The sequence below is a fragment of the Eretmochelys imbricata genome, chromosome 6 (genome assembly GCF_965152235.1).
Source record: "Eretmochelys imbricata isolate rEreImb1 chromosome 6, rEreImb1.hap1, whole genome shotgun sequence".
NCBI classification, from domain to species: Eukaryota; Metazoa; Chordata; order Testudines; family Cheloniidae; genus Eretmochelys; species Eretmochelys imbricata.
Window position 1 is genome coordinate 72,353,921 of NC_135577.1, and position 24,798 is coordinate 72,378,718.

Genomic DNA, 24,798 nt, shown 5'->3' on the forward strand with positions numbered 1-24,798 from the left:
AGCTATAGTGTGGTACTACTCAGATATCATCTTTAATATGCATGGGGATATGAATTCAAACTCATGCTGCCTTGAGCCTGTTATTGCTTTACTGATAACAACAAGACTGCAAATAATAATTAGAGTTTGAGGAAATGGAGTGCCCCCTTTCCATTCAATGTCAGGGTTTTATCAGAACAAATGTGTTTCAGCTGCCTTCACCAAAAGCTTCTACGTCACCAATGCAATCTGAAAGGCTAACAGCAGATTCCCAGCACAAGATAGAGCCTCAAAAAGCATCTTTTCTTCGCCTGATATCACCTAAATACAGTGAAAAGCCAAAAATTATTTTAAGGAAGAAGGGTTGAATTTAAATGAAGAATAAGTTTAGTGCCTGAATGTTCCAAACTTGTATCAGAGGAGGCTTTGAAATCCTCCGGTACTGTTCTCTGGCTTTCTGACATAACTAATAAACCCATCAGCAATCCAAATTTTACCTTGGTGATCACTTCAAAATGAAATGATGTAAGGGTGTTCCTGCTTGGGGAAAAACTGAGTGTCCCTCCACTGCTGTTTTTTTTTTTTTTTTGGTCAGGTGTCTCTATAGCAGAGAGGGTTAGACACTTGGTTGTGAAGCCACACAGGGCCCTGTGTTCTGGGGGCTCCACACTTTGGACCTCATCCTTGAGATTACAAAACAGTTGAGTTAGCAGACCTGAAATTCCCCTGGGCTCTAAGGCCCAGATTCTCAAAGGTAGTGAGGGAAATCAATAGCAGTTAGGAGCCTAAATACCTCTGGGCCCCATCTTTGTGAGTGTAACCAGCTACAGGGACAGAGACCCAACCAAAAGGATTCAGGGGAAGAAGGCTAGAGGCACCCCAAACCACTGCACTATGTCCCCATCCGACGATCAGAACCTCTCTCCCCCGTAAGTCCTCCTGACGCTCGCACTTCTTTTGTTTTTTCTTACAAGTGCCCTGACTTCACGGCTACTGAAGCCCGCCCACCTAATGACAAGTGCGCCCTAGAGGAGGGTACCCGGCGCAGCCAGCTCCCGCACAAGCCGGGTTAGTGAGCAGCCGGGCCCTGCGCTCAGCACAGCACTAGGTGAAGCCTAGGGCAGGGGCTTGCAAAGAGCTGGAGGCGGGCACGTGGGAGCAGCGCGTGGGACCGGAGGGGGGGCGGACAGGCTAGCCAATGAAAACGCAAACCACGCAGATACAGCATCGGGCTGGGAAATGAGCCCTCAGAGCTTCCATTCAATCTCCACCCTGCTCCCCACACCTCCACCTGCCCCCCGGACATGAGCACACCCACCTCCTGGCCCACGCTCATTGGCTCCCCGGAGTCACGTGCCCTTAGCCCAAGGGCAGAGAGACACGTGATGGAGTCTCAACTGGCGCTTTTAGCCTAGTAAGGTGGAGCTGATGACATCATCCCACCGGCGACACTTTGGGCGGTGCTGAGGGCAGGCAGGGGCGGCTGGCTTTCCATACGTCATCTCTATGCACCGGCGGGAGGGTGGCTCATGGGCAGGGTGAGGGGCGCGTGTGGCAGGCGAGCGGCAGGACGGTGGCCGCGCGGGGAGCGCAGGGCTTCGCGGTGTGAGTAGCCCCGAGTGCCCCGTTGTGGAGCCTAGGGCGTGTGTGTCACCGCGCAGCGCCGGCCGCCGGCTCCGCTCTCCCGGGCTGCTGCGGGTAGCCCCACGCTCCCTGCGGCGACAGTCACTGGCCGGCAGCGTCGTCCCAGCCCTCCCGCCCGAGCCTGGCGCGAGCCGGGTGTAACCGCCCGGGCTGCGGGGTGATAAACGGCCGGCCCCGCCCCCGGCTCTTCCCCCGGGCCGGGCCCGAGCTGCGCCCTCGGCCGGTGGGGCAGTGCGTGCCTGGGTGACAGGCGGGCCCCAGAGCGGCCGTGTCAGCGCAAGGCTGGTGCGGGGCTGGGTGAGCGGGGTGCCGCAGAGCTGCGGAGAGCACGCCCCGCCCCGCCCCCGCTCGGCAGGCTTAGACACCCGTGACTCGGGGGCTGCTCGCTCGGTTGCAGAGGTCAGGGCTGGCTCGAGAGGTTTCGGGCTGGAGCACTGGGGCTGCGGGGGAGATAGCTCAGTGGTTTGCTAAACCCAGGCTTGTGAGTTCAGTCATTGAGGGGGCCATTTAGGGGATCTGGGGCAAAAATTGGGGATTGGTCCTGCTTTGAGCAGGGGGTTGGACTAGATGTCCTCCTGAGGTCCCTTCCAACCCTGATATTCTATGATTCTATGACTGCTACCCCTGCGGGAGGCCGGCATCAAGGGGGCTCGCCTCCCTGCCCTCCGAGGTGCTGCAGTGGGGGGAGGTGGTGACTGGCATTCATGTGACTTGTATCCTGTCTGCTTATTTCAGGCACATCATGTCCAAACTGAGGGTGTCCCGTGTGGGGCTTGGGATACTGCTGGGTGCGGCTGTTGGGATCGGGTTCTTGTTCTTGTACAAACAGAGGCGGAAAAGGCCCTGGTGGGGAGGCAGCTCCAGGCACTCTCTGGTTCAGCTCATGCAGAACTCTGTGGGGCCCCATGAAAATGCAGAGACTCTGGGGCACCATAACCAGGGTACAGTAATTATTTCTGTTTCTACTTCTGTGTTATCTGCAAAATTGGTCTCTGACTGGCAAGGGTGGATTTGTCCTTCATGTCTGAACTTGGGTTCAGTGCTACCACTACTGCTTTTTCTGTTTGTAGCTCAGAAGTGGTTAGTATATAATTGGGATATTGCCATTGTAGGAGGTAAACTGCCCACCTGCTCACCCTAAAGATGATCAGTAGATCAGCTTAAAATAACTGACGTAAATTAAAAATAATCCATTTGTTACTCGAAAAACTAAATGCACACTATCATCAAATTAATACAGTTAATAAAATCTGACTGACTGCTAATAACCTGTTAAAGAATTTTAAAGATCCAAGATAAGCAACCTTCTTCCAGACAGTTGGTAAGTACTGAACAAACCCCAATTTATTTCAGGGAAGAATTAAACAGAATAAAATATTATTAAACATTTTTAAGAACACAAATCCTAAACAAGCAGGATGCAAAACATCACTGTTCAACCATTTTGCAGTGTGTAACATCACATTCTCTAGTCTTTGGCCCTAATTTTGGAGGGAGCTCTGTGTGGTGGACCTCCCACGCATTGAAGTCAGGGAGGCACATGCAGCCAGTTGTAGGGTCTTGCCCTGAATGATTATCATAATTTAGTTTTCACCATTTATGATGTTTCATTTCTTTTAGAATGCTATTTAGCTTGGATACTAAATAGTAACTTTTGCTTTCTTATTTACTCAGTTTCTATTCCCTTTCACTTTTGCAGATATACTAGCGCAAGGCTATTCTGCAGATTTGCAAATCTGTAGTAGGGAAACACCTCAAGTGACAGACCCTTTAAGGTCAGAAGGGACCATCATGATCATCTAGTCTGACCTCCTGCATATTGCATGCCACAAAACTTTACCCACCTCCTGCTGTGATAGACCTGTAACCTCTGGCTGAGTTACTGCTGTCCTCAATCATGATTTAAAGACTTCAAGTTACAGAGAATCCACCATTTACACTAGTTGAAAGAGCAAGTGACCCATGCCCCATGCTGCAGAGGAAGCTGAAAAAGTCCTAAGGTGTCTTCCAGTCTGACCAGGGGGAAAATTCCTTTCTGACCCCAAATACAGTGATCACTTAGACCCTCAGCATGTGGGCAAGACCCTCCAGCCAGACACCTGGAAAAGATGTAGTCAACTTACCAAAGTGACTTTTTTTCATTTAAAAAGTCATTTGCTACATGTGTTATAAATAATACGGAAGACAAAAGAGAGATGTTTTTTCTCTGCTTTTTCTGATTTGTTTCCTTTGCATACAATCAGTGTCATTGTTTTCCCCTATATCATTTGGGGTAGATCCTGCAACTGGCTCCACCTGGATTTGCTCTGGTGTTCATGCAGAGCCACATCAACTTTAATAGAGCTTACTTTACAGGAGCTAGGCCAGTGGTTCTCAACCAAGGGGCTGCAAGCCCTTTCGGGGAGGGGCTGAAACCTTGAGCCTTGGCACTCCCCTGCTGTGGGGCTGAAACCCTGAGTCCCTGCGCCCACCCGCAACGGGGCTGAAACCTCAAGCACTGGTTCTCCCCCCACTGCAGTGCCAGAATGGGACAGTTCTAGGGGCAGCTCCACTCCCACCCCTTCCTCCTCTCCCCGGGCCCGAAGCTGGAGTCAGGCAGTGCGGCATTCTCCCGAGGCATTGCCTTTTACCGAGGCAAGTCATGGAGCAGGCAGCCACGGCATTCTCCCGTCTGCTGCGGGTGCCCGGGGTTGTGACTGCTCCTCAGCTCGTGCAGTTGGTAAGGGCTTCCTAGGCAGGGGGACCCCCCCTCTGTGGCAGAGCCCTTGGGGGAGCAGTGATCACAGGGGAGCCCTTCTGGCACACAGCCCCTAGCTACCCCTTCCCTGCCCATGCACAGCTCCTAGCTACCCTCTCCTTGCACTCTGAGCAGTTGCCAAACTTTTTGAGCAGAACCCCCACTGCATACAACCCACACAGGCTAAGTGGCCTGCTGAGGTGAGTCAGGGGGTGGAGGTGGCATTGCCTTCCTGGACCCTGCTGTGCGGAACTGGCCCAGGCCCTGCTGGCCTCTGCCTCCCCAAAATAGAAATATCAACTACATCTACGCTTGAGGGCCTGCCCGGAGCCCCGTGTCCCCCATCTCTCCCCAGTTGGGCCCTGGAGTTTTTATAGCATGTTGAGCAGGGCCTCAGGGAAAAAAAAGAAAGGTTGAGAACCCCTGAGCTAGACCATAGTAAGTTTCTAAATGTTTTGTTTGTGGGTGTGCACGTGTGAGAGAGAGAGAGAGTTTTTTATAAGCAAATAAGGGGCAAAATATCTTATTTAAAGAGAACCAAAACCCCAGTGTGCTAGGTGCTGTACAAACACAAAATAAAGACATTCTCTACCCCAAAGAGCTTACATCTAACTGATGTTAATTTTCTTTATACTATTTTACTTCACAACTTTTAAACAAGTGTTTTAAGAGATGTGGACAAGGGCATGGAACTGAATAATTAGATTACAGTAACTAGATTGTGTTCAGCTGCATAAAACTAAGGACAAATGGCCATACTGGGACAGGCTACAATCCACCTAGCACAATATCCTGTCTTCCAACAGTGGCCAATGCCAGATGCTTCCGAGGGAAGGAACGGAACAGGTCATTTATCAAATGATCCATCTCCTTTTGTCCACTCCCATCTTCTAGCAGTTACAGGCTTAGGGAGACCCAGGGCATGGGGTTCCATCCCTGACCATCTTGGTTAATAACCATTGATGGAGGTATTCTTCATGAACTTATCTTATTCTTTTCTGAACTCAGTTATAGTTTTGACCTTCACAACATCCCCTGGCAACAAGTTCCACAGGTTGACTGTGTTTTGTGTGAAGAAGTACGTCCTTTGGTTTGTTTCAAGTTACAACCTACACACTACAGTTACATGAGACAAGTGCACTGAACCACTTTTCTAAGTGGCTTTTTCCCAAGGTCATTCTCTATCAACAGTATTTGAAAACGCATTATTTCTCTGCAAAGAAATTTCTCTCAGGTCCTTTACTTTTCCTCTTAGTTTTTGCATTGCTTTTCATTAACAAACTTTACTGTGCCATTTACAGGCTAATACAGGTTCTATTATGTGGAGAGTTGTTTTTTGTGGTGTATTTTTAGGGTTTGTTTGAAGTAAAACGTAAAGGGACACTTACAATTTTCTTAAAACTAAGACCAATGAAATTGTAGAAATATTTTTTTACAAACATTAAAAAAATAAATCCAGTTAAAACATCGTAAAAAATTGATATCCCCTTGCCTGTCCATGACCAAACTTTTTACAGCTAGGAATTTGAAAATGTAACTTGATTGATAGTAGTTGTCCAAGCTGAAAAATGGAACAAGTTAAACAATGATTCTAAATTGAGTGAAACAAATTGGAGTGTTAAATGTTTCACTTTCAATAAATCATGGTGGTGTTAGTAACATAGATAAAGAAACTTGCTTACACCAGAGGATTTTTTTTTCAGTTGTATCCCTCTAAATATATTGAAAGAAGTGTAGTGATTTCAGTGTAGAAAATAAAGGTTAGTTGGAGGACAGAATCTTGTAATTCAGGATATGCAGTACATCAGTTTAACTAGTTTTACGGCATGAGCAGCAAGCTTTCACTCAGTTTGGGTTTTAATTTTTGTATTATACAATATGTTGCTATTACATTTTAAAAAGGGACAGTCAGCCCAAAATTTAATTTCTTTTTCTTTTTTTTTTTTGGGCTTGGTGACTTGTTACCAGGGTGCTGGGTGTGCTTTTGGGAAAAAAAATTGCATATCTGCAATAAAAACATTTTCACTGAAATCATAAGAAATTTGATTTTTTTTTTACTTAGCATTCTTCCGCAGTGCTATGTACCATCCCAGCAATGTAAAATTTTGTCTAACCTCATTTGTTTGTGGTGTTAATGTCCAAATCAACAGCATAAGTAATGAGAAGCAAAATACTTATCATTTTTTAGTTTTAATAATCTGAAGGGTTGACAGACTGTTTTATTTAAAAGATTCCTTCCTTCGAAGTCCTTAAGTTATTTTTCTTACTATAGTCATACTTGACTTAAGGTGTGATTATTTGTGTCTTATAAAAATAAATTTCTGGCCTTATGGTAAGAAATAGAGAAACAAGTTTAAAAACGAGACCGTTTGTAGAGAGCTTTGATAATAGTTAAATCGGTGGTCATACCAGCAGTACATGTTGATCATGTTGCAGCTGGAGCAAAGTACAGCATCTTAACAGATAAGCTAAAATATCATAAATATTTAGGGCACAGCAACCATATGTTTGAATTTGCTCATCTGATATTAAGAGTCCATGCCACTTTCTGCAACAGTAGAGATTTTTCCTCATGTCCTTGGCCGGAATTAGTTTGCTTACCTCTGTTCCACTGTTGTACATTATTTTATGAACTAGTTGATCTCCTGGCTGATATTCTGCATTCCAGAGTTGGTTGCATTTCAGAGGTAAAGTGAAGTGTGGCTGTTTAAGACTATTTTAGAGCCATATAAGTAGTAGAATTTCATGTGCTTAATTATGTGTAACTACATAATCATAAGAACAGCCATACTAGGTCAGACCAAAAATCCATCTAGCCCAGTATCCCGACAGTGGCCAATGCCAGGTGCTTCAGAGGGAATGAACAGAACAGGTATTCATCCCCTGTCACCCATTCCCAGTTTCTGGCAAATAGAGGCTAGGGACACAGTCCCTGCCCATCCTGACCAATAGCCATTGATGGAACTTATCCTCCAGGAACTTATCCAGTTCTTTTTTGAACCCTGTTATAGTCTTGGTCTTCATATCTTCTGGCAAAAAGTTCCACAGGTTGACTATGCATTGTGTGAAGAAATATTTCCTTTTCTTTTATTTTAAACCTACTGCCTATTAATTTCATTTGGTGACCCCTAGTTCTTGCATGATGAGAAGGAGTAAATAGGACTTCTTTATTTACTTTCTCCACACAAGTCATTATTTTATAGACCTCCATCATCTCTTAGTCATTTCTTGAGTGATAACAACTGATTTAGACCCCATCATTTTATATGTATAGTTGGGATTATGTTTTTCAATATGCATTACTTTGCATTTTTCAACATTGAATTTCATCTCCCATTTTGTTGCCCAGTCACCCAGTTTTGTGAGATGTCTTTGCAACTCTTCACAATCTGCTTTGGACTTAACTGTCTTGAGTAGTTTTGTATTATCTGCAAATTTTGCCACCTCACTGTTTGCCCATTTTTCAGATCCTTTATGAATATGTTGTTTAGGGATCTGGGGCGAAAATTGGGGATTGGTCCTACTTTGAGCAGGGGGTTGGACTAGATGACCTCCTGAGGTCCCTTCCAACTCTGATACTCTGTGATTCTATGTTGAAGTACTGGTCCCCATTCAGATCCCTAGGGGACACCACTATTTACCTCTATCCATTCTGAAAACTGACCGTTTATTCCTACCCTTTGTTTGCTATCTTTTAACCAGTTACTGATCCATGAGGGGACCTTCCCTCTTATCCCATGAGCGCTTACTTTTCTTTAAGAGCCTTTGGGGAGGGATCCTTGTCAAAGGCTTTCTGAAAATCTATATTATATCCACTGGATTACCTTTGTCCACATGCTTGTTGACCCCCCTCAAAGAATTCTAGTAGATTGGTGAGGCATGATTTCCCTTTACAAAAATCATGTTGAATCTTCCCAAACAAATCATGTTCATCTATGTGTCTGATCATTCTGTTCTTAACCAGTTTTCCCAATACTGAAGTCAGGTTTACCGGCCTGTGATTGCTGGGATTACCTCTGGAGCCTTTCATAAGAATTGCTGTCACCTTACTTTTAGTGGGAATATAACTTTAAAACCTGCCTGTGACAGACAGATAGTTTTAACCAAGGAAAAGAAAGGGAAGCATGCTTAAAAGTAAGCAACCTCCTCGATTGCCGTGGTCACTGATGTATTCATTTTTTTCTGCAGTGCATTATTACATGGTTTTATTCCCCTCTTTGAATGTCCAGAAACAAGCATCTGGCAATGTTTTCCTGTTTCTAATCTTTGTCACTCACCTCTATGTCTAATTAAGTTTTTTCTCACTCTTTTAGTTCTGCTTATAAGACAAGCACCAATGGAGGCTGGTGATGGCATTACATACACCTCTCTTTTAACACGAGAAGAGCACGTGGAAGTGCTGAACCGCCTGGACTTTGTGCTGAAAAACATTATAGAGCTACGAAAAGAAGTGGAGGAACTGAAGAACAGCCTGCAGAGTTTAGCTGGGGAGATCAGTGGAGAAGTCAAGTAAGTACAAAACCACCTTCCTTTTGTCAATCATAGACAATTAGAAAACCATCTCTCTATATGCCTTGAAAGAGCTTACAGACCAGCAGGTTTTAGGTGAAAACAATCTTGTCCTCTCTGCCTTCTCTAATGAAGAGATCAACCTATGTATCTTTTATAAATGGGAATCAGGACAAGTCTCTCACGCAAAGAGCATATCCACCCTTCATTACAATAAAGCTCTAAAAATGGGCAAGGGTGTAAGCTACTGTTTTCTAAAATTTGTCCCATCTTCCCCCACCTAACTCCCCCAAACAGAGAGCCAATGCCAGCCAAGGAAATTTGAAATCCAATGTATGCTCGATATTCTACAATTTGGATAATCTGAGCATGCACAGGCATGTGTTTACAATCTCTTTTTGTGTAAATCCCACTAAAGGGTAGGATTATTGAAACTGGAAAGGAGAAGATCCAGAAGGAATTGGCTTTAAGTTGTCAAAATTGTGACAAGAATAGTGAAAACTAATCATTCAGTCCTTTTTGATTTGTTCGTTACACAAGAACAAGGAGATATTCAGTGAAATTAAAAGCCCAGTAAATCTAGAACGAATAAATGGAAATATTTCTCTTACACAGTTTGTTTGTTCACTAGAGGTGAAATTCTGGCCCTACTGAAGTCAAAACTCCCTTTGACTTCACTGGGGTCAGTATTTCACCCTAGATGTTTTCTTACTCAAAGGTCAGTGGAACAGTTACTCTGGATTCTTAAGCCTGTAACTTTATGACAATCAATACTTATAGTTGTACAAAACAATGACAGTATGAGAAGTCATATCTATGCTTCAGGATGTCTGATCATCTCCCTATTTCAGGAACTAAGTTTTCTTGTCATGTACAACACTGTACATAAGACTAGGTGCATTGTGGATGTTTTCCTTCCTCTAAGAATTGGGTGCTCTCAGCCATCTTAGACAGATGCTGAACCAGATGGACTTGTGGTCTGTAAATTTCTGGCTCTTTTCTTGTCTCTGTAGCAATGTTTGTCCCATTCATATCTACTGTAGATTATGTAGTGAATGGAATATCCTATAAAACATGAGCTCCTCGGGGGCAGGGGCTGTCTTTTTGTTTTGTGTTCATAGAGCACCTAGCACAGTGAGGCCCTTGTCTCTGACTAGGGCCTTTAGGCGCTATGATAATATGAATGATAAATAATGTTCCTTCATCTTTCTTCACGGGAAGGATGATTGTATACACTTTCTATTTGCCTGTGGGTTTCTGTTTGATCTCATTTATAGTGTAGCCCACAGTATTTTAAACTTGGCAATTTGTGACTTCACCTACACAAAGCAGGAACAAGTACCATTTTAATTATTGCTCCTTTGGTGTGGAGTGGATGTAATAGATTATGCGGGTAGAAGCAAAGAAATTGACATGGATTGAAATAGACACTTCTCTAGTCATTACTGTGTTTCTGTCTGTCTTTCAGATCCCACCTGGAAGAAACCCAGAAGGTAACTCGGCGGAGGCGGTACCCATTTCCTAGAGAGAGGAGTGATTCCACAGGGTCCAGCTCTATTTATTTCACAGCCAGCTCAAGAGGGGCCAATACAGATGATGGTGAAAGTGAGGGAGGGTAAGCAGAACATCTGTTAAGAACTGTTCTTGGTCTCGGAAACTCAGTAGCCACTTACTTCATTGTATTCTATATCACAGATGGGATGTTTCAATAGATGCATTTTTTTTCCTGCTCTACTTGTATTCAGATTTGTTGATTTTCTTAAAAAAGCCAGAAGTTTTAGATACTACACCTGCCCCTGAGTCCTCCTACCAAGAATTGTAATTTTGCTACCACATTTTATAATTAAAAAAAAAAAAAAAAAATTATCCCTTCCAGTTTTTGATCAACAGTCAGGGTGATGTGTGACAGTTTATATGCCATTGCAGGCAAACTGGCAAGGAAATTATGACAGGGCTGGAGGGAAATAAGAAATACTCCAGTTGGCTCTAGTTATAATTGTGGAGTATGGTGTTCTTTGAATTGTAATTCAAGAGAGGTGCTCTAGTTAGGGGCAGGCAACTTTCACTGAGAGTTTGAGCAGCAGGGCTCCATCTAACACAAACCTATGAAATCTTCTGTAGTTTGAACCAGAATTGGCAGTTAGGTACAGCTGGAGCAAGAACCCACTGTTGAGGGTGAAGCGGAGTTCACTGACTAAAGGGTGATGGGAATAAGCCTTTGGCTGGGCTAGAAGGAGATGGGTGCTATAATTCTAAACGTGACATTCTGGGAGAGATTATGTAAATCTGGTTTACACTAACAAATCATTTGGGGTCAGAATGGCAAAAGAGCAACAGCAACTGTCAGGCCATAAACCAAAATTACTTTTGAAGTAATGTTTTCTAAAAGATCCTGAAATTAAAAGGAAGTTAAACAGAATACAGGACATCTAATTCTAAGACTATGTAAAGCCTCGTTTTGGTAGGATCATGCTTACATGTTTGTCATTTTATTTAGGTTCTTACCACACCTATCCTTGTACTATCTGAGTACCGTAAGTCACCTGATGCTTTATAAGTAGGATGCCTAGTGGGTGCATGTGCCTCTGGTCAAGAGGAGGAAAGTCTTCTCTTTCCTGATTTTTTTTTTTTTTTTTTTAAGTCAATAGATTAAGAAGGGCATGAAGCAGATTCCTGAGCATAAAATTCTCTGTCAGTATTTTCTCATGGAAAGGCAAATTATATGTTTTTTAGACCGAGGGTTCCAAATTACCATGTGTGTTTTCTCAGTGTCACTTGCAGGTCTTAATGAATCTTCAAATAATTTTGCCAGTGCATATAACTAGCATGTTGCCTCTACCTGCTGATAATGGGTAGGTCAACTTGTAAAGTGTGTGTGGCTGCATGGAGGAAGAAAACTTAAAGTTTCTATCTCTTTGTACAGTGTTTGTCTTCAGCTGATGGTAAAACTCTTCCAGATTCTCATATTTTGTGAGATCTTCCTTAGAGGAGGAATTTGAGCTGATCTCATTGTCATTTTTTAACCCCCTGCAAATGATATATGATAACTAATGTGCTTCAAAGTGACTAAAGAATAGTTCCACAATAATTCTGCTTTATAAAAGGAAAAAAGGCAATTCTTGACCTAGCAGGATGTTGTTTACAGCATCTTGGAATTTGGAATATGCTTTCTTGGGATTCCCATGCTTATTCTACAGAGGTATAAGATTTGTCTGGGTTCTTTGGCTTTGACAAAACAGAAAACATTACTCCTAAGAGACATTGAGGAAAGTATTAAAATAACAAAGCAAGAAAAGCTGTCTGAAGAGAACAGAGAATCATTTGTAGGACATGGAAATGACGGAGATGTTTCCAGCTGCAGATATATTGAGAGCATTTTACAGCTTGTCCTCTCAATCTTGTTTTGATGAAGATGGTATTCCTTTCAGATAAAATATGTAAGCTTATAGTTGATTCAGAGAAACTTTTTTTTACTTGTACAGGCTATTCAGGGTGATTAAAATCCAGTTATAAATATTTCCACAGGTTTGATCATCCTTCTAGTAAAGTCACTTTTAATTACGCTCTGCAAAAGACAGATTTGGAACAATCTCAATATAAGGATGGCAATTGTTCACTGTTGTAACACCATCCGCACCATGGTGCTAATTACTGAACAATCTTTTTGATCACTTTTGACTGTAGCCTATTGATTAATAGTTTGGGAGGGAAGGTTTTAAATTAATCTTTTATGTGCTCACTCACCTTGATTGACACAGCACAGTTGGTTATAACTGAATTGCTGTCTCCAAGTGAAATGCCCTGTTTTTTCTTTAATACTGACAGCTAAGAGGTTTTACTGAACAGCTTGCATATGTTGTTTAATGGGTTTTGTAGGGTGATTTGTAACTTTTTGAAACAAGTCAGGTATGTCTGTTTTTTCTGAAGTGAAAGGTTGTCAGTAAGCCCCAATTTTGTCTGGCTAATTCCTGTTAGTTGTAGGCTAAGTACTGGATCCTAACTGCAAGAGAAATGTAATTATGTTTGTTTTGTGTGAGAATGACATTATGGAATATAAGGGGACAGGTTAAAAAAAATCCTTATTATACAAATAATATTTTAATATAATTATTGCACCAGTTATGCTCATCACTTCTTACATTTTTCTTGGTGTTGGTCGATGACGAGACTAGTCAGTTTCATTTTAGTCTACTTCACTTGGAGAATTTCAAGGGGTTTGTTTGCAGGACAATGTGTAGACACTTATCTGCACTCACAGCTTGCATTGTTGGCAGCATACTGGTAGACCATGTCACTTAACCATCCGCTCTACCAGCACAGAGAAATATTCACAGACTTTCTCACTGTAAAGAGATCTGTACAGTCTGTAGTCTACCTTGCAAAGGTGTATTTAAAAGTTAAAGAATGCTTCTATTTAATTAAAAATGGAAATATTAACTCAGTTTGTTTTAACAAAAGTCTTCAAGTTTTATGAAAGCTAAACTTTGGGCCAGATTTAACCTAACAGCATTTTTCTGAAGCTGACCTAAACAGATAGTATTTTTTAAGATTTCAGGTTAATAAAGTGTAGAGACTTAAAATTACAACTTTAAAACAAAAGTGTCTGTCTCATCCATTTATGAACAAGAATATGAAAAGGTGCCTGCTCCCCCTGAAATCATTGACTTAAAGGGGAGTAGGAGCAGGCCTATGGTAGTAATATTTACACAGGAAGAAAACCAACATCCACCATCTTACCTACCAAAGTATTTTCAAAAGGCTTTGTTTGACTGTCAGACATTCCTTTATATGGATATTCTACTCCCCTTCCATTACTACCATATTAATTTATAACCATATGGGTCCACATTTGCCCTAAAAGTCCATGATTCTTCTAGAACAAAATTGAGTGTCATACCTATTTTTTGCTTAGCAGTTAAGAGCTAAATTCAGGGCCCTGCAATATTTCTCTGTAATAGCTGGGAACACCTACAGCAGGATAGAGTATTCATTTCTCTCTTTATTTTGTGTGAAGGATCTTCAACTATCACAGGAGAAAATCAACCCTAAATCTGGATCTTGGAGTGCTAAAAGCCTTTCATTTCATCTCATAAAATAGTAGTTAGAACAAGGCATTGACAAGACGGATTACACAATCACTTCATTCACCTGGAAATAGTTTGAAGACATTAAAAACATTTGGCTAATGGGGGAGTTACTGAGTAACTGATTCATGGAGGGTCAAAACTGAGATTCTGGTAGGAGGAAGGTTTAGTTTAAAGTAATTTGGCTAAACAAGACTTTACTCTGTGTAACTGGTTCTGAAAAAGTCCTTGTGTTAAAGAAGTTCTGTATGTAATAACAGATGTACTAAATCTTCATTGTCACAAGTTACTATACTGACATCTTTTAGAAGATGTAAATGTCAATTCCAGAACCCAACGGGCACAGTGGATAATAGATTTTTTTTGAGATGTTGGTCTAGTGCTACTAAAGAGGCATTAACTAATAAAGATAATTGCAATGGATTAAAAGGTAGTGCTCCTACTATTTACAGGTTGCAGAAAAGAGATCCTCTGTTAGAGGAAACAGCTTAATGTCATTGAGCTGCCTCAGCCAGCAGTATTCTGTTACCCTGAGATAGGGAAGTACAGACTTGTTGCAGGGCTGTTGGGCTTACTCCTGACTGTCTTTCATGGTGGCTTTTAAATTACTAATAAGTATTCAGTTGAACCTTCTTGATGATTGACTGTAGTACTGATCTAATAACAAATGCCTGCAGGTAGGTAAAATCTTTGTAGAACATATCTAACAGAGGAAGACTAGTGAAAAGATAAGTGTCACGATAAGACTTTTAAACTTGAGAATCACCATAGCAAGTTAAATCCTTTTAACTTGGCTAACCTACTTTCTCAATTAATACAAATGAGGAAAAAGCTTGGAGATAAAGTTCCATAGTGAAGGTTGCAACCAGCTTTCCATTATAAACTTGCTTTGTTTCTCTCCTTTCTTTTTAAAATCCAAAATCTATAGTTTAGATGTGAGTCAGGGAATGACTTTAACGTGACACCTTAAAAATGGGTGTTCAGGAGAGTTCAGAAAGTTGAGACTTTTTGCCATTTTTAGAACAGGTAATAAATTAAAATATAGTTTACTGGATCCCCTAGCTGAGAATTAGCTCCCAAGACCAAAACACATATTTGATTACAAATGTAAAGCTATTTGACTTTAATGTCATTATGAAATGTATGTTTTAGCACGCTTGATATAAGATATCAAAGGGATGCTGAGAAAGTAAATTTCAAGCTTTTTTTCCAACAGAGTTCAAAATGTCTCTCGATTATTAGAGAGTAGAGAGAATTTTTCAGCCAAAAAGCTTATGAGAGAGGACTGCGAGCCTCCAAAGACTTAGCTGTGATTCTCCTCTGCAGCAGACCTTAAGAGGGCCACCAAGTGGGGAGAGGCCCCTCTGATCTCCAATATTGCTAACACTTGTGATTTAATTGTGAGTCTTGTGTTTAATAGGTGTTTTTCTTAATTCCCCAGCTCCTGAAATCATGTTATGATAATCACAGCTTTTGTTTAACCTCTCTACCTAAGTTTCTAGCCCTCATGGTTGCAGAGAGAAGTTTGAAAATGTGAAGCTCAGAGCAGATTTTTTTAATTAAATTTGACTGTTAAGCTTGCCTCATGATTTTGGGGAGCATGACTCTTGGCATTGGCAATACTGTATCTTCACATTGCCAACTGTCAGCTATCATCCAGTTCCCACTTGCTGTGTCCCTTCTGACATTTGTGGGAAGGGAGCCCTGCTCCTGCAGACTCTAGCAGATATGCCAGTGGGAGAGGGGTGGGGCTGGAAGGAGAGCAGGGACTTTGTGTGGGAGGGTAAGAAATTGGGGCATTTTCTATATTCACATTTGCACTCCCTCCCTGTGAACCAGTTGTAAGGATTTGGAAGTCAGCTTCTGTGTTTCATTGCTTCTTTGCAATTCTTTGGTTTGTTTAAAATATATTTAAACAGTTCAGACCAGTAGCAGGTCAGTAATTTAAAACTTTGCAGGCAGCTTTAAGAGTCACTGTGATGAATTAGTGGATAAGCAATCCTGGCCTAATGTAAAACAAGTTTGTGGTACTAAACTGAAGATTCCATGTTACTTATGCCTCCAGTATTAATGCTATGTAGCTGTGTATGGTAGCCACTCTGGAACTGACTTGTAACTTTCTCAATTAGCACAGATTATCCTCGGATTCCTGCAATACATTTTTTTTTTTTTGGCAGTTGCTTTCTTTTGCCCTTTGGTGAAATCTTATAAAACTTCTGCTGCTGCTACTTATAATCCAAACAGGCATCAGTAGCGCCTCATGTTTCACTTCCAGATGACCCAAATTGTTTCATGCTATCAGCAGCAAGAAGTCTTGGATTGTGGTGTGGAAGTTAATTGTCTTGCATTGTTTGGCACTGTGGGGGCAGACAAGCCCACTGGGGCCTTTTTCTTTTTTTCACATGCTTATTAGCACCAAATAGCTTGTTGTTAATTTAGGAAATGTGCCACGTAGGGACTTTCACATATTAATGCATTTAAGAACTGCCTGTCTTCCTAAAGTTGAGAAAAACAGGATAAAAACACTTAAATCCCTTGGTCTTTTTGAATACTTTTGTTTTTATTGAATTATATTCAGCACGATTTCTTTTTTAAACTGGAAGCATCTCATACATGAGCCATCTCAGTAGAGCGAGTCTATCTGGGTGAGAGGAAAATGTATATATCACGAGCCATCACTGAATAGTAATTATCTTTTTTCTAAAAACAAGAAGAAAGATTGACACAGCATTTTGAAATGATTTTTAGATCTTGTACTTTTGATTGTGCTTCAGGATAAAAAGTCTTTTTCAGCCTAGATTCACAAATCATTCTAAGCACCTTTAAAATGCTGCCAGTCTGGAATGTGGCATGGCAGCTGTTTATCTGCTGACACCTACGCTGCACAGCTGTGTAGGACAGGAAATGAAGAGTAGCACGCTGAATTGGAACTGCAGCATGAATTAAGGGAGACTGAGCAGTTACATTCTAACAGGATTTGACTAGGGAACCAAGTTTGTATCGTTGTTCTTATGAAAGTGCCACAAGATGTTTAATAACAAGTGGTCAGTACCTTAGGTTTTACAACTTGCATAAAATATGGCAACACCTCTAGTACAGCATGTCCTTCACCATACTGATTCATTGCTTCACTATGGATTCAGAGGGAAGAATATCTACTGAATCTGCAACATAGTGATTAAGTGTTCTTAGAGGCTTCTCCTCCACATAATGACCAGACTACACTGCTTAGCCTGAGATTTGGTTTGATTACCTGGTAGTGTACAGTTCATGATGATCTAGAGAGAGTGATGGGGCTGGTGTGGTGTCTACCCTCTGAGTTGACAGTATTTGTTGGCTCTCTACCAAGGAGAGAGTGAGTTCAGGGATCCAACTGTACTGCTCATGACTCCTGAAGAAACAGTACTTTGGTAGCCATCTTTTCATCTGTGTTTGGCAAAATTGCGATCCACATTTCTCTTAGACGCGTACCTTGGCACATACCTTCTATCTCTAGATTTGATAACTGTAATGTTCCCTGTTAGAGGCTGTCTTTGGAGAATACTTGGACATTTCAGCTGTTGCAAAATGTGGTGGTCTGATTGCTTAACATAGCTGACCGTAGGTAAAGCTATGATTTAGCCATGCGTATTTTTAGTAAAAGTCATGGACAGGTCACAGGCAGTAAACAAATATTCATGGCCTGTGACCTCTCGATGACTTTTACTATATACTTTTACTATAAAACTTGAGCGGGGGGCTGCGGGTGCTCTGGGGGGGGCAGTCCGAGGGCACCATGGGTGCTGGGGGAGGTGGTCCGGGACCCCCGTTGGTGCTGGGGAAGGTTGGCGGAGCTGTTAGGGGCTCCCTATCCAGTTCCGCGTGTTCCTGCAGCTCCTAGGCGGCAGAGGAGCCAGGGGGCTCTGCGTGCTGCTCCCGCCACAAGCACTGGCTGCACAGCTCCTATTAGCTGGGAACTGTAGACAGTGGGAGCTGCGGGGGCAGGGCCTGCGGGTATGGGCAGCATGCAGGAGCCCCCTGGCCCCTCTGCCTAAGAGCAGCAGTGCTATGCCAGTGGGAGCCAGGGAGCCCCCCCATCCTGAGTAAAGCACCCCCCCCGCATCCTCCTGACCTGAGCCCCCTCCCACACACCTAAACTGCTGCTCCTGGCCCAGGGGCTGCCCGTCTCGACCTCCATGACAGACTCGCAGCCTTAACCATAGGCAGCACATTATGCTAGTGTCCCATAGGCTACAATGGTTTCCTACTTGCTTCTGGTGCAAATTCATGCATTGAGCTTTTAAAGTTACACATAGTTTGGGTCTTAGTTACATCTGGTTAATCTTCCTTTTCATTGCTGTAATAGTTGCAGTCAGGGTCTGTAGTTAAATGTCATGGGGGCTCATGGCAGACTGCTTGCAGCAGAGGGCCCTCTCCTTTGGACTAATGAGGGAAACAAGTTTCGACAAAGCCTGAAATTAAAACTGAACGTTCTTAAACAATGAGGGCTAACGTAGTGCTTCCTCCTTCGTGAAGAGCTCCTTTGTGAGTTAGAGAAGGGACACCTTAGGCTAAGCATTTTTTTTAAAGGGAAGGTTATAAATTTAAGCTTCAGAATGCATACTTTAATAAGTGACCTGACTTCAATGAGAGCTGCTGGGTATTTAGCACTTTTTTTTTTTTTTTTTTTAAATCAGGCCACCTATTTAGATGCCTGAACATAATTTTGGGAATTTAACTTTAGACAGTCCCTTATGGAAAATCTTGGTCTGAGTCATACCCTGTCTAATCTGGACCATTTCAATTGTTAATCATTGTCTGCTTTTATATAGATATCATGTCTTTACATGGCTCAGCTGCTAGTCCTTAATTTGTCTTTTTGTACATGTGCAATAATTTTGATCACTCACCCACCGTTTTCACACCTTTTCCCCCGTCAGCTTGAACAAGCTGTTTCATATTTAGTGCTCAGACAGTCTTGATCAAAATACTAATCTTGCCAAGAAAGTTGTTTGAAATTCTCTGGAACAGACCAAAAACCTCAAGCTGTATCTCCCACCCAGATAAGTCTGTTAAACTTCCTACTGAGGTATCTGATGTATAATCTGTGAGTTCCCAAGTGACTTGCCTTGCTGGTTCTGTTCTGTGTATGCTTTTGTAGGCTTTAAAGCTAAATGGTCTAAAAAAGCTCTCTCACGAGGCAAGTGGCTGTAGACTCCTGTGTCTTGACTTCCACACTAGCTTCCTTTTGAATTTATTTTCTTCACCCCTTTTGTATTTGTCTGTACTACATGGGACTTGGTGAAAGATGCATAACTGCAGAGATTTAAAACTAGACTGCACAAAATTCTGGAGAATACAGTGTAGCGAAAACACTTCTGCACTAGAGAAGGTTGGGCCTAGGACATCTATTAGTCCAACTCCCATCTCTCTGATTTTTTTTAAATATTTTCTCTTGGTTTATAAACTGTTTGCCGTTCATCTTGTATTGAGTACATGTAATGTCACTTAATTCTATATTTTAATTTTTACTGAAAGGTACACCACAGCCAATGCAGAGTCTGATTATGACCGGGAGTCAGAGAGAGAGAGTGAGGAAGGAGAAGATGAAGTGAGCTGTGAGACAGTGAAGATTGCACGGAGGGATTCACTGGACCTAGTCAATGAGGATGAAACTGTTTTGGTCTTTGACTCTACAATGGAGGAAGAATTTGGTCAACTGCTGCAGCAAGCTGACCAGCTGCATAGTGGAAATAACCAGGAGAAGAGGGAAGGATTCCAGCTGCTGCATAATAATAAACTGGTGGTAAAGTTCATTTTAATTTCCCAGCAAAATTGTGTGTTCCACTAACAGGGAAAGATGAAGTTGGGCTTTTAGTTGTCGTTGTGCGAGACCTAGTCCGTGCTACAAATGTAATGGAGTCAATGGACCTGGTCATAATATGGCTTAGAAGTGTAGTGTAGATGATACCTAACAAAACTAAAACCCTGACAGTCCAAGGACTTGGCTTTCTTAAATGTACCATCTTGCATCCTGTCTATAGTACAAATCTAAACAGTGTTGTAATTGGGTCCCTTGACTCAGTTATAGAGTTCAAGGACTGTATAGTCAGTACAGGAAATTACATAGCTTTTTTTTACATAGGTGCCTGTTTAAAAAGCAAAACAATTTGGCTGCTGTATCTTCAACATTAAAATAAAAAATGATGTAGAGGCTAGAGATAACAAATGACTTAATCAACATTAAGCATAAGTAAAGTTTCTTTGTAAGCCCCAAAAGGGATCATGCCATGAATTTATTTAATGCTCCAATGTATCCCTTTTCTTAAATGTTTCTCCTACTTATTAATAGTCTAAGATAATACCAAAGTAAGCCAACTTAAATGGATATTGTCAAGTAGCTTAGGCTTAAAACTTGTACTTTTTTAAAAAAGGATTTAACAAAACCTAGTATGAAGAGTTGGGTTTTTTAATATGTCACTGAAAATACATTGGTTTCTGTTTTTAACTGAACTTTGCCACTGCAGTTTTGGCAATCCAACCACAACAGCCTCATGGCTGTTTTGTGTAAACCAGAATATGAAACTGTCCAATCTTCCTATGTCCAAGCTGACTGAAATGCAAAAAGTGAGCAGACAGCATAAATAAGTAAACTGAACTTTTTAAAACTTGTGATTTTTCTCTTGCTTTTTGAGATGGAGTCAGACAAGTGGATGTGTGGCTCCAGTGCTCATCCCCTCATCCGAACTAAAACTTCTTTGAAGGAGGGTGGGAGAGAATCCATTTACGGTGATGTGATAAATTAGACCTCTTCTGATCTCCTTTGAATTGTGGGTTTAGTTGCAAATTTGGACGTTCATTTTACTCTTTTTGTACTTCTGCTGGAATTCTTGTTGGTTTGGGTCTATTAAAGTTTTTTTCAAAGTGTTTTTGCATATGTTTACTCTGTGTAGCTAGATATATAAAAGATGCATCCACTTGTTTGAATAAAATAACATACTGCCTGTTACTGCTGCCACTTGACGGTCCTCTTCCTTATATCTTTGTACCAGTGGAAGAAAGGGGCTCTCTAACAGGTGATCTGAAATATTTATGTTCTGTCTGCAGTATGGAGACAGACAGGATTTTCTGTGGCGCCTGGCTCGAGCATACAGTGATCTGTATGAAATCACAGAGGATGCAGACGAAAAGAAATCATATGCTTCTGATGGTAAGAAAAAGTGTTTGTGAGGCAGCTCAGTGTAGGGTTTTTATTGGATAAACTTTTTTTTTACTGTATCTTGTTTAAAAGACCTTATGTTACTAATGCAAATTTTAAAAATTGTTTTCTTGTTTTGTTTACTTGATCAGTTTCACTACTTCTCATTCACTAGTTCAGATGCGGTTTGTTTTGGGTTTTTAACATTATACAGGACTTGAAATAAAACCAGGAGATTTTAATTAACACTTCTGCTCCTATCAACTTTAGGAAATCACCTCCCCTTTTTAATTTAACCTGAACTTTAAGCCTGAATTGCCTGAGTAGTCCCTTTCAGCAATGTATAGCAGTCATTTAAGACAATCATTTTCAGTCTCTTTTAATGTATATAGTCCTTTCTGATGGCTTGCAAAATTCCCACATTTTTGGGAACACAAACACATGGAGCAGAGAGAGAAGAGAGCTCCATGAAATTGTGTGAGTGTGTGTGAGAGAGAAAGAGAGCTCTGTGTGGTGGTAGGTGCCCAGTATCACTGAAAGATACTTAGCTGGTAGTGAGTGGAAGAGCAACTATCTCAACAGACAGTGGTGTAAGCACCAAAGCACCTTTGAGGCCTGTTGCACTTTCTTTTTTGCTCTCTGCTTTTTTCCTCTCTCAGCCACCTCTTTTCAGCCTCTTTGACTCCCTGGTACAGTGCAGCCAGCCACTGTAGCCTGTTGCTAGCTGCAACCTCTCAGCTTGCAGTGTCGATGCTGAAAGTGTCCTTGAACCTGATCTTAGGTCAGCCCAGCGGCCTTGGAGCATCTGAGTTCTCCATACAGGAGATCTTTTGGAATGTGTCCATAGTCTCAAGCTAAATTTACTAGGTGACTAACAAATGTTTAACTTCTTTACCCTTTCCTGTCACTGTAGAGACCCTAGCACTTTGGGAGGTACGTATTCAGAGAAATTCAGTGACTTTCACGCTTTCTAAATTAGTGCTTTCTGTCTGCAGGGAAAGAAGAGGCAGAGGCAGCCCTACAGAAAGGGGATCAAAGTGCTGAGGGTCACCAGTGGTATGTAACTTTCTGCTGTGTGGGAGAAGAACAAGGGAGGTTAAAGGTCATATTAAGAGTTGGGTTTTATCACAGTCTATTCAGTAGACAAGTTTGTTTCTTACCTTAAATATACATTATTGAATCTGCTTTTCCTAACAGACTTTATTTTAGTTTCTTTTCCTTGTTAGTAGGCATGAATAAGCGACAGACAATACTGGTTACAATTAGCAAGATAAATTTTGTTTTTATTTGGTTCATGACAACTAATTAAGAACTTGGTTCCGAGGGGAGATGGCCTGGTGGAGTTCTTGAACAGAAGATGGAGGCAACTATAATAATGTGTGTTCTTTAGTTTCTGAGAAACTGATTGTATCAAGTTCTTATGAGTCTGCATCTCATAGCTTAATGAGCTTCATCAAGGATGGTAAAAGTTCAGCTTATAGATGAGTCTTGCAGAAAGGGACTTCTAGGAAAAAGAAATTGAGATGCAGAGTTCAGTGTGCTCGGGAAGTTTTTAAGCATTTTAAATTTGGAGACTAAAACTGTGTTTTAAAAGGATTCCCTTTGAGTTATTAAACTGATCTCTGGAAATCCTAATTATATCTTCAAAAAAAGAAAAGGAGGACTTGTGGCACCTTAGAGACTAAAATTTATTTGAGCATAAGCTTTCGTGAGCTACAGCTCACTTCATCGGATGCATGCAGTGGAAAACAGTGGGGAGATTTTATATACACAGAGAACATGAAACAATGGGTGTTACCATACCCACTGTAACTAGAGTGATCAGGTAAGGTGAGCTATTACCAGCAGGAGAGAAAAAAAACAAAAACACAAAAACATCTTTTGTAGTGATAATCAAGGTGGGCCATTTCCAGCAGTTGACAAGAACGTGTGAGGAACAGTATGGGGGGGAGGGAATAATTGGCTGCTACTCTGAAACCTATAATTATATCTTGTAACTGTGTGTGTTGTGAGAACATGAGTGTGAAATGGAGGAAAGTTTGTTCCAGCATTAAGAGGTTTTTTCTTAGTTCAGCTGGAGTTTTTCTTTTTAAATGACAAGAAAACAAGGAATTTGTAAACTGCTCTGCCAAAACAAATATTATATTCTATTAATGGAGTAATTGTTCTTGCTGTATCTGATGTCTCCTGTGGCCAGTGAGACATGTTGTTGTGGTTGGTGATCTCACACACTCTGGGTCATAGTCCCACAAGCAATTCTTTCAGTTAATAACTGTGAATGATGTTCATGTAGGAAGGATGATCCAGTGGTTAGTACATTAGTCTGAGATTTGGGAGTTCTGGTTGAATTCCCTGCTTTCCCCAAGGTCACACAAGAAGTCTGTGGCAGGTCATTTCTGTCTCTCTGTGCCTTAGTTCTCCAACTGTTAAGTGGGGATAATGGTACTCCCCTATCTTACAGAGATATTGTAAGGATAAGTACATTAAGGATTGCTCAGATACTGTGGTAAACGGGGCTGGATAGAAGTAGCTAGAAGAGACCTCATGAAAGATCTTGGCTCAGAAATGAGCTGAACTTTATTGATGATCCTTTTGGTTCTGTGTGCCCTGGGAAAACGACTGCTTATGTATCCTGCTGTTATGTGCTGGAAATTAATCTGGTAGGTGAGGGTTAGGAAGCCCATTTCACACAGCTCATTTATAGAAAATTGTAATTCCTTTGTTCAAGAACTGGAACTGGGGTGGCCTCTCTTATTTTCTTTCTCATCTGCTCTGTTTCTGTTGGCCCCTCTTTAGTCCCCTACAGAGCAACCTCTTATGTCTATTGAAAGCCAAATTAACAGCCAGCTGCACAAGCTATGGGAGCAGTAACTTGAGAGCTAGATGGTTAATGATGACCTGACATTCTTCCTTCTTCCTTTCTTGTTTTACTAGGGTTAGTTGCTTTTCTTATTTTCTTTTCTTATTGACCTTTCAAAAGCTTACATAGTGCCAAGTAAAGTAGAAACTCTATTTTAAGAAAGGCTAACCCCTTGGCTCTAGGGTTTGGAGAGAAAGCGTCCATATTTTTGGGATGGAGGGAATAAGGGAGAGATTTGACCGCGCGGTTGTTACTGAGGTATTGGGCAATTTATTTCTTATGTCTTCAGAACAAGAGGTCCCTTGCAACATGAGACTTCCATAATTCTGAAATCTGTCATCTGGGCTTGAAATGTATAGATTATTGCAGTTTGTTCGTGGTTAAAAGGAAAAGAATTTCTAGTTACTCTATATGGCAGGTTCTCCTTGGCCGTATCCAGAGGAGGGCTAAGATAGTGGCTGTCTCTCTGTAGTGGAGGGTAAGCATTCTGCTGCCATTACAATTTTGCTTTAAACTGATGGCTGTGATTAACTATATGTAAACGTTATCTAAACAGCTTACATTGTATGTCACAACTATACTCCTACAAAATAAAGGGTTTTGCCTTCAAAAAACAGGAAATGCTAAATTAACATTGAACATGCAATCTTAAATTGGTGCATTAAGTATTTATTTTACAGTAGACTAAGTTGTCGTCACATGCTATTTCCTCAAACAATACAACTCTTTCTTCAGCTTCTCATACTTACATGTAACTAAGATAACTTGATCACAGCAGATTATTATCTTGAAATCTAGTTAATTTCAA

The 24,798-nt window shown here is 41.4% G+C and overlaps 1 protein-coding gene across 3 annotated transcripts in view; it reads left to right on the forward strand.

Annotated features, from left to right (window-relative positions):
• Positions 1-1,486: 1,486 nt before the first annotated feature.
• Positions 1,487-24,798, forward strand: part of RMDN3 (regulator of microtubule dynamics 3) — a 60,048-nt gene continuing 36,736 nt past the window's right edge. Inside the window, exons 1-7 of one of the 3 annotated variants that reach the window (XM_077818882.1) lie at positions 1,487-1,584; positions 2,359-2,564; positions 8,674-8,869; positions 10,338-10,484; positions 19,471-19,738; positions 21,040-21,142; positions 22,126-22,186. In XM_077818882.1, coding sequence (XP_077675008.1) covers positions 2,366-2,564; positions 8,674-8,869; positions 10,338-10,484; positions 19,471-19,738; positions 21,040-21,142; positions 22,126-22,186 — 974 coding nt within the window. In that variant the 5' untranslated portion in view covers positions 1,487-1,584; positions 2,359-2,365. Of the gene's footprint in view, positions 1,585-1,876; positions 2,023-2,358; positions 2,565-8,673; positions 8,870-10,337; positions 10,485-19,470; positions 19,739-21,039; positions 21,143-22,125; positions 22,187-24,798 lie in introns of those variants that run through there. The other 2 variants (XM_077818883.1, XM_077818884.1) reach the window with 2 other exon arrangements.